This window comes from Psittacula echo, assembly GCF_963264785.1.
Source record: "Psittacula echo genome assembly, chromosome: 2".
NCBI lineage: Eukaryota > Metazoa > Chordata > Aves > Psittaciformes > Psittacidae > Psittacula > Psittacula echo.
The window spans coordinates 45,231,027-45,241,448 of record NC_137737.1 but is presented as its reverse complement, the minus strand read 5'-3'; the positions used below and the strand labels follow the sequence as shown (position 1 = coordinate 45,241,448).

At 44.8% G+C, this 10,422-nt stretch overlaps 1 protein-coding gene across 2 annotated transcripts in view; it reads left to right on the top strand.

The window, feature by feature from the left end:
* The first annotated feature begins 9,706 nt into the window (after window positions 1–9,706).
* ITGB1 (integrin subunit beta 1) overlaps window positions 9,707–10,422 on the top strand; it is a 47,407-nt gene continuing 46,691 nt past the window's right edge. For both annotated transcript variants that reach the window (XM_080610218.1, XM_080610217.1), the window contains exon 1: window positions 9,707–9,949. In XM_080610218.1, coding sequence (XP_080466344.1) covers window positions 9,941–9,949 — 9 coding nt within the window. In that variant the 5' untranslated portion in view covers window positions 9,707–9,940. The remainder of the gene's footprint in view (window positions 9,950–10,422) is intronic.

Genomic DNA, 10,422 nt, shown 5'->3' with positions numbered 1-10,422 from the left:
GTAGGGAGGGTTCGTCATACTTAACTTTGACAAGTTAGCTGCCAAGTACAAACTGATTCTTACAGTCAATGTAGAGACTTTTCAGGCACTTATCTTCAAGCAGCATGAATCACTCAGTCCACAGACTATTGTATCAGCCTGGAAACTAATTAGCTGCCTCTGTCCGAGATATATATCCCACTGAAAGTTTGGCGCTGTGTGCTTGTAGGATGGATCATTGGCTGATGTTCTTTGTCAACCTGTCAATAGCCATTGGTCCAGTGGAGCTATGGAAGCCAGCAGAGATGAAGATCTGCTCCTAGGTCTTTGCCAAGTTTACAATCCAGTGGCCTGAGTACAAAAGATCTGCTCTTGAGGACTCCTGGCAGAATAGCTTTATAGTGCACAAATAAATATTTATACCAGTAAAACATTTCTCCTTTGATATCTGAAAAGTCATAAAAGAAAGTGATGGAATTGAAAAAAAAAAAAAAAAAAAAGTGTTAGTGTTTTATGATGCTTTCATAAAGAAAAGTTTAAAAGGAGGAATATAGGGAAAAAAGGCTACACTTTTTGAAAAGATCTGTGTTGCCAGTAATGTCAGAAGATGTTAAGATTATCAAAATGGATATGTTTCAGAGTTAGTTTAAGATTTACTATTAATCATGGCTTTTAAACTTTTTGTGTTGGATCTACTTAGACAATGAAATTACACAGGCCAATTTTGAGTTCACATGTTATCTTAGTGCTATGGCAGCTGAGAGAATTATTTAAATTGCATAGCATCTTCTTCTAGTTTTACAGCTTTTTACAACGTTAGCACTGCACTATGTTATTTTGGGGCACTAGGAAATTTATTAATGCCACCTCAGCAACGTCCCTGTAAACCTACAAAACCAATGTGTAAGTATTACTGCCTTCAGTCAAGGCCAAATTTCTTTTATAATCCCCTTTTATCTATTATACAGCTTTGCTATATTTATACATCAGGCTGAAGGCATCTAAGAAAATCATCTTACTGAAGTTGTGTTTTCCTTTGGAGAGCAAAAATGGACCTGCCATTTCCAACAGTGACCTAAAAAACGAAAGCAAAATAATTCCTGCAACCTCCTATCCTTGGGGAAAAGGCCTTTAAGCTATTAGAGGTATCCTTGGCCAGCAGTAAATCAGGCTACTTTGAGACTGGACTACATATATTCACATATATTTGATAGAAACTTATTAGATTTCACATTTTTGCTATAGACAAAGCTTTGTCTATAGCAAGCAAACTCCAGTCTGGAAAGGCAGCACCTGGGCAGAGTTTTCTTGGAACCTGCAGGTCCATCTTCAGAGGTCATTGTGTGACTCAGCTGCTCTTGAAATCTATTTTTCCTGAAGGGGAATCAGGAATGCATCAGTGCAGGTAGAATGTGTAAGCATGAAGGCATAGGTGCCACTGGTGAAAGGGACAGCTCAGAGTCCACGTCATGGACCAGAACAAGGGGACTATTCAAAGCAGGTGAGGAAATCGGGGGGGGGAGGGCACAAGTTAAAATGGGGAAGTGGAAAAGGAAGGACAGGGTAAGATGCAAGATGAATGACATACAGAACAAATTTTTCTGTGATATAAGTACAAGCCAAACAAAGAGAATTAAGATTCACATTTACTAGTTTGAAGGCAATTTAATTTTAGCTAAACCTCAGCTACAGGAGAAAGGCGATGCCACATATTCAAGTGTGTGGTTACAGAAAATACCACAGATCCTGTCTAAGCTGTGAGATAAAAGGCTGAAAGCCAAATGCCTTTCCACCACTTGAGCAATGGGACATGCAGCATGGCCTACATGTTCATTATCATCACAGTAACTTTAAAATAGTTTTTTAACACAAACTAGACCAATAAACTTACCTCCTTGCTATGTTCCACCTTGTTCTTTTTGAGCTTTTCTAAAAATTGCTTGTGGATATTTCCATCATATATTAGGTCACTGTCAACTATATTTTCATTTTAATTTCTTGCTGGTTCATTACACCTAGATGAAATCAGAATGGAACTTTGTGTTTGTAGCAGTTATAATGTCAGCTGAGGTCAGAATAGCTTACTGCCAAGGATACTAGTGAACTACAATACTTCTTACTGTAGTTTCACACTTAGCATTTAATTAATGCTGTATTTCATTTAAGAATCTACACCTGCAGACTGAGAAACCAAAATCTTCTCTTGATGTGTTATGTGAGTTATACAGTTTACTGTTGCAAAATACCACAACCATTAGCAGAGTTGTAAAGAAAGAAGATAAAAGGGGTGAACAGCACAACAGAAAGTTGTAATTGCTTTGTATTAGCCTCTGCTTAGATGACAAAGTATTGGGATAAACCAATACTCAATCAAAACTGCTATTAACATCCAGCTGTAACATCTTAAGAATAAGAAAATTTACGATACTTGTGCTAGAAAGTTAACAATGTATGTGGATCAGTGAGAGTCTGCAAGCAAGAGATCTGGCTGTAAATCACTGGCATTTTCAACCAAACATCCTGACTATCAAAAGCATTTTAGATATGAGTCTAGGAAATAAAAATAAAGAAGAGTCAGTAAACCATTTATCTGAAGAAACAAAATCATGAGCGCAAGGCCAGGTGTGTAGGAATGGGGAGGATAAATTGAGGGGTTCCAAACAAGCTCAATATAGGACTCTTTCCTACTAGACAGAAATAGTATTATAAAAATATTATGTTCTGCCTTTTTTGTCATTGTTTTTTATTAGAACAGCCAATCGCCTTATACAGAAGTGATTCTATTTACCCAAATCTCCTTTTCCAGAGGTACTACTTCTATTTATTTCCCTCAGACTTTATTTGTCCCATTTCATGCCTTCTAGTCTTGTGTAAAATATGCTGGTTTCCTCATAGCTCCTCTTTCCCCTATATACCAATGAACATAAAATCTGTCCTTATTCCTGCTCTCACAACACAGACTCTCACTGCTAGTAGGTTGTTCCCCTTTCCTACTTTTTCTGCAGCAGATGACATCAAAATTCGCCTCTCCCATTTTTAGCCCTCCTCTTCTCTATAAAAGTCCAAATCTCAGTAATTTCATGCAGCAATAACTATTGCATTGAGCCTAAAATGTTGCAGCATGCCCCTTATGGCAAAACTAAGGCAGAAGTCTGCAAAGGAAAGCTCTCACAACCCTCTTCCCCCTCCTCCCTCAATTCTTTTGGGGGCTGTGGAATTCATTTTTCCCAAATGAGCATGAGCTGCTAGCCTAAGTAGTGGGAATCCCTTGAGAAGGAGTGAATGGAATATGTAGGCACATGATCTCAGAGCCTCATAGAATAAGGCAGCACATGGTAAGAATTAACTAACTGTTGAATCTCATAAAGTCATTGTACATTCAGAATTATCATCCTTTGGGGATATTTCTAATCTCCCATAGGCATCTTTTCTTGGGTAATCAAACACTAAAGTATCTTCAAGCCTGAAGTTTTAAAATCAAGGTTTCTAGAAAACATGCTTTAGTTCAAGCAACATAAGTAGCTGACGCAGAAGTTCTGTGCCCTGTGTTACTGTGATCATAAGTGTTTCCTATGAACATAAAGCTCAAAGACATTATTCTCCTCACTTAACTCCTGCTCACTTCCTTACTTTGGAACAAGGAGGAACCTGTGCCTCATGCCTGAAGATGAAAAAGGATTCTTGCCTTGCTTACTCAGAGTCAGAATATCTTATGGAATTTCTGTGTAAAACAAATGATCTTTGCAATGACATAGGAGTATCACAAAACAGCTTTGGAAGAAATACAACCAGGTGACAAACAGGAAGGAATGTGTATGCCAACAGCAGCAGGGAAAACATGGGACTGTAACAGCAACCACTTAGTTTATCCAAACAAATGCACAAAAATTGGAGAGGGCAGCTTTGCAGGTGAAATAAATGCAGAAAAAGAGTTAGAGGAAGACCAAAGGAGCACAGGGCACAGCACAGCTGTTAACAAAAGCTGCCTGTTAGTCCCCTACCCTAACAGCCTGCTCTGTTCCTGTGCAATGGATGGCATGGGCCAGTCCCACCAGAAGACCCATGTCCTCTGGCTGACCTCTCCCTTCTTGCCTGAAAGCAAACAGGGACAAGCTGCTTTTTAGACACCAGTGAGCCGAAGGAAGGGCTTGGTGGATTCTGACCTTTTTAGGCTCATGGTAGATACAGGACTGTTGATTGAACAAAGCAGAGATCTAAGCTTAATTATTGCAGGTAAGTGCTGAATGTTGCTACTGTGAACAGGAGGCAAGTCCAGCAAGTCATTTGGTGTCTTACAGGTGGACTATCTTGCAAAGCAAACCTTTGCCCACAGGCTACAATCTGCTGCAGTGTTCCAGCTGGACATATCTGTGACTCACTCCACTCCAGCCCTTGTGTGGGGCACAGGAACCTCACTTCATATAAACATGGTAAACATACCACTCCATATAACTGGCACATTGTACCTTGCTGACAAGCTGCCAGGTTTCCTCACTGCCTGCCTGGAGAAGTGTTCCTTATTGTCAGCAGACAAATAGAGCCTGTTATCAAAAGCAATTATCACAACCATTTAGCACCATCACTTCAGGTACTGAGTGACCCTATCTTCTAATACTTTCTGTATTAATTCTGTGTCCACGTCTAACATCTCCTTCATCCTCTATACTGGAAGGCAAGCTGACAAGCTGCCAGCGAGGCCTCAACACTTGCTGTGCCCCTCAGTGACTGCACAGCTGGTGCTCTCAAAAGTGGCCAGGAGAACCCTGTGCTCCCAAAGTTGTGACAGCCCAGGAGGCTGCAGCCTGGTGTGTTCCCAGGAGACCTGACTTCTGTTTCCAGCTCCATTGCTATCCTTGGGAAAATTACTTTGGTTTTCTGATAAAAAGATAAAAAGACTTTTTATCTGTCTTTTGTATTTAGACTATGGTCTTTCACCTCAGGTTTATGAGGTTTTCTTGGGTTTCTTTAGTTTGGAAAGAAAAAATAACTCAAGCAGGGTAAGAGCATTTTGAAGAGGCAGAGAAAGAAAAGAAGAGGGCAAGAAAGAGAAATAAAGTACTCTGCAATGCTGGTTTGGGATTCCTGGGTGCTTCTGTAAAAGTTATAATGAAACCGGCATCCATAAGGCAAGCTGTAGTTACAGACTGATTTCTCCACAGCACAATCTGGTCATGCTAATAATATATATTTATATGTATAAAATGACTCAGTGACAATAAGCCAACGACTCTCAGATTACTACATACCTACACACCACTGGTGCTCCACCAACTACTTTTCTCCTATGATAGAAGGGGCCTCTTTTGCCAATGGCTTAGAGTAAAAGATAACTAGACAGAATGAAAAAATATCCTTCAATGGGCTTTTAAAGCAAAATCTTAGTAGGTATAAAACGTAATTCCATGTAATCATATCAGCTGTACCTACTAAGTAATATAATTTGCCAAATATACTGCAAATACTTTGAAAAGCAATAGCTAAAATATTAAATACTTATTTTTCTGATTACTTGTGTGAATTTTTCAATAATGTGATACACAAATAATCATAAACCAAAATATTTTACTATTTCTTCTATCTGCAGACATCATTTAGTTAGCTATCCTGTGATGGTACATTGAATAGCACAGAAATACACTTCTTACATTGTCCACAGAAAATGAATATACGTTACACATAAAACAAAAGGCATCACTACCAAATAACAGTCCTTATTGTTTTCTAATTATAACCTGAGTATTAAACACATAAAAAAATCAGGGAAAATGGTGTGCTAATTTAATGTAATTAAGCCAATTAAACAAAATTAAGCTAAACTAACTGAAGTATTACAATCCTGATATTTTCCAAATTTTATAAGGGTTGTATAATGCAAGTATTTAGAGAAGGGAGAGTTGAAAGCTTCTATCAAAACCTGTAACAAAGAACCACAATCTCTCAAAATCACAGAAAAAAGCAATCATGAACACAGCAGCAAATCCAGCACTATCAAACAAATCACTCTATACACCAAATTAATATATACCATGTACACTTCTGTCTCCAGTGTCAACATTTTTTCACCTACTTTCCATAAGATGTAAGAATGTGGATTTCCAGAAGTCATACCCAAGCCTAACACTTCCTAGCTACCCACTCAAGCCATGAAAACCTGTATTTTCTTGAGCATTTCCATGCAAAAATGTTCAACTGGCTCTCCCAGATATAGAATCATAGAATCATAGAATAGTTAGGATTGGAAAGGACCTTAAGATCATCTAGTTCCAACCCCCCTGCCATGGGCATGTCACCCAAGGCTCTGTCCAACCTGGCCTTGAACACTGCCAGGGATGGAGCATTCACAACTTCCCTGGGCAACCCATTCCAGTGCCTCACCAAACTTATAGTAAATAACTTCCTCCTTATATCCAACCTAAACTTCCCCCATTTAAGTTTTAACCCGTTACCCCCTGTCCTATCACTACAGTCCCTAATCATACATACCACACTATGGAGACACTACATTAAACATTTTGGCCACTGTCCATCATATTTGAAAAATCATGGCAGTCAGGTGAAGTTCCTGATGACTGGAAAAAGGGAAATATAACCCCCATTTTCAAGGAGGGTAAAAGGGATGACCTGGGGAATTACAGACCAGTCAGTCTCACCTCTGTGCCTGGCAAAATCTTGGAGCAGGTTCTCCTGGAAGGCATGCTAAGGCACATGAAAAACAAGGAGGTGGTTGGTGACAGCCAGCATGGCTTCACTAAGGGGAAATCCTGCCTGACCAATTTGGTGGCCTTCTATGATGGGGCTATGGAACTGATGGACAGGGGTAGAGCAGCTGATGTCATCTACCTGGATTTGTGCAAAGCATTTGACACTGTCCCACACGACATCCTTGTCTCTAAATTGGAGAGACATCAATTTGATAGGTGGACCATTTGGTGGATAAAGAACTGGCTGGATGGTCACACGCAAAGAGTTGTGGTCAATGGCTCAGTGTCCAACTGGAGACCAGTAACGAGTGGTGTCCCTCAGGGATCAGTGTTGGGACCAGTCTTGTTCAACATCTTTGTTGGTGACATGGACAGTGGGATTGAGTGCGCCCTCAGCAAGTTTGCAGATGACACCAAGCTGTGTGGTTCGGTTGATACACTGAAGGGAAGGGATGGCATCCTCGACACGCTTGTGAGGTGGGCTGATGCCAACCTCATGAAGTTTAACCATGACAAGTGCAAGGTCCTACACCTGGGTCGGAGCAATCCCAGGCACAGCTACAGGTTGGGCAGAGAAGAGATTCAGAGCAGCCCTGCAGAGAAGGACTTGGGGGTGTTGGTTGATGAGAAAATGAACATGAGCTGGCAGTGTGCCCCCCTCAGAGCCCAGAAAGCCAACTGTATCCTGGGCTGCATCAAAAGGAGCGTGACCAGCAGGTCGAAGGAGGTGATCCTGCCCCTCTACTCTGCTCTCGTGAGACCTCACTTGGAGTATTGTGTACAGTTCTGGTGTCCTCAACATAAAAAGGACATGGAACTGTTGGAACAAGTCCAGAGGAGGGCCACGAGGATGATCAGGGGGCTGGAGCACCTCCCGTATGAAGACAGGCTGAGAAAGTTGGGGCTGTTCAGCCTGGAGAAGAGAAGGCTGCGTGGAGACCTCCTAGCAGCCTTCCAGTATCTGAAGGAGGCCTATAAGGATGCTGGGGAGGGACTCTTCGTTAGGGACTGTAGTGACAGGACAAGGGGTAATGGGTTAAAACTTAAACAGGGGAAGTTTAGATTGGATATAAGGAGGAAGTTCTTTACTATGAGGGTGGTGAGGCACTGGAATGGGTTGCCCAGGGAAGCTGTAAATGCTCCATCCCTGGCGGTGTTCAAGGCCAGGCTGGACAGAGCCTTGGGTGACCTGGTTTAGTGTGAGGTTTCCCTGCCCATAGCAGAGGGGTTGGAACTGCATGATCTTAAGGTCCTTTCCAACCCTAACTATTCTATGATTCTATGACATCATCTGCGATTGTGTCAGCTGGCTCAGACACCTCCAACACTTTTTTCTGACATTTTTAGTACTACGGAAGTGTTGGAAAATAATAAATGGCATTCATACACATCTGTGCTCTCCAAAGGAGTCCAGAAAACAGCCAAATAATTCAGTGATTTTTTTCAGCTGTTTGGGAGACCTTTTCCTGCCAATTTCCTATTGAACACCACAGCCAGCCACTGGCAATCTGACACGTGAATTCTAAGCTGAGCATTGGCAAATGCTTGAAACACCAGTTTGTTAAGCAGTTTTATTTACTCCTTGTAGCCCCATCAATCTGAGGGACATTTTTGCCACCGCTTGTTTGCCATACACCGTAGCTGACTTCTGCATGTTTGCATATTCTCACAAAAAAGTGGATTTTTTCCCCTGCAACAAAGAAGCAGAGAAGAATACATTGGCTAAAAGTCATTTTTCTCCCCCCAGTACTTAAAATTTCTTACTTTTTTTGGCAAATCACTATCCAACAAGCATTTGCTTTTATTTTGTGTGGCATACTTCTCTAGCATTTTAAAACTTTGGGATTATGGCAGCTTCTTTCTCTGTTCCTGGCAGAGCTAGTATCATACACTAATTTACTTGTGGAAATATGTGGTCTCTGGATTCCTTATCCCTGATTGTCAAAGTTAACTTCTCTTCCACTTCATTTAAGCAGTGCTTGCTTTTGATGAAGCTGCTTGGAGCAGCAGCCTATCATTTCAATCTCATTTTCCAAGACTACTATAACAGTTTTACAGTGGCAGTTGTACCAGCATTAAAAGCTTCTGCTAATGCAGCTATGTTAATAAACTACATCCTGAACAGCTGCACTGCCCAAATGGAACACGGGCTTGAATCACAGGCTGTGCTCTAGTAAGGCAGAAACAGCATTAATTTCTTAAGTGCAGCTACAAACAAGACTGCAGAAAAGCACTAAAATGATCAATTTGCAGCACCACTCATTTCATCACAGAAACAGGACTGACACCCGCTTTCAGAAAGGTGACATGGGAGTCCATAGCTTGTGTTTTCCATCACTCTGTACCTCCAAGAAAGTTGCAAGCCTATTTTATTTTAATTGTATTTTATTTATCAGTAGATCCCCCAAGAACCTACTTTCAGGAGCACTTAAAAACGCTAAAAGCATGTGCCAAACAGCAGTAGGCTCTGGCCAAGGGACTTCGGGAGTGCCATTTCTTAGCTTGGACAGTGCCATCAGCGCCACTCCCAGCTCATCCATCGCTTGCTGCCTTCACACCGTTTGGAAAGAGCTGCCAGCAAGAGGGACGAGCAGTCTCCCCTTTCCTAGCCACCCCTCTGCCCCCACGCTCGTCCACGGGCACCGACAGGGCGAGCCAGGAGAAACCAGGCAGCGGCGCGAACAGGGGGAGAAACCGCAGCCCTGATAAAGAAGCTCTGGGCTCCAGCAGCCTTCCGACGCCGCAGCGCCGACGGAAGCGCCGCCAGCCGCGGGGCAGCCCCGTCCTCACGGCCTGTCCTAGGGGCTGCGGAGACGGGGACGCGCAGCCGGGCGCTAATAAACCCCACCAAATAAGGAGCTGGCAGCCGCCACGGAAGAAGCTGGGAGACAAGTGGGAAGCGGGCGCCGCCTGAGGCCGGGAGATCCCAGTCCGCCTACCCTGCCCCACCGCCGCGGCGGAGAGCACCTCCCCCGACAGGGCTTGACGGCAGCGGGGAGGAATGTGTTTCCGGGGCGGGGAAAGCGCGGCTGAGCGCGGACCTTCCCCTCCCCCGCTGCGCCGGACTCCCCCTTAGCAGCAAGGAGAATAGGCGGCTGTGAGCAGCCGGAGGGGGGAGAGAGAAGCGAGGCCGGCCTTCCCGCCGTGCCGTGCTGCGCCCAGCCCAGCCCAGCCCAGCCCAGCCTGCTCCCGGGGCGCCAGTCAGCTAGGTGGGCCGGGGCCGGAGCGCCCCCCTGCCAGGAACCGGCCGCGCCGCGGACATGGCCGAGGTAGCAGGAGGACGGGGCGGGGGTTGGAGCTGGTCGGTAGCGGGCTGAGCGGTGCCTGCCCGGCACGGGACGCTGGTATCTGGGCGGGCTCCGGCGGGTGGTGCGGAGAAGAGGGTGGCGAGTGCGGCTTCCTGTCGCCCTCCCTCGCTCCCGCGCGGGGTGCCGCTGGCAGCACTCGGGAGGAGCCGCCGCCGCCTCGGGGCGCGGGTACCTCGGCGCCCGTCCCGGGCGGCTGATGGGGAGTCTCGCCGCCCGCCGTGTCTGCCTAGGCGCCGGGAAGGTGTGCTAGTCCCGGGTCAGCGTTGCGGGCGAGCGGGATGGTGTCGGGCCCAGCCTGCGGCTTCCTGTGGCGGCGGGACGGCGGCATCGGGCCTCCCGTGCCGGTGGGAGCCAGCAAGGCCTTTGTCCGCCCGAGGCCAGGTCCTGCCCTGCCCGGGCAGCGCCCGCGGCCGCGCCGTCCCGACCCTTCCCTG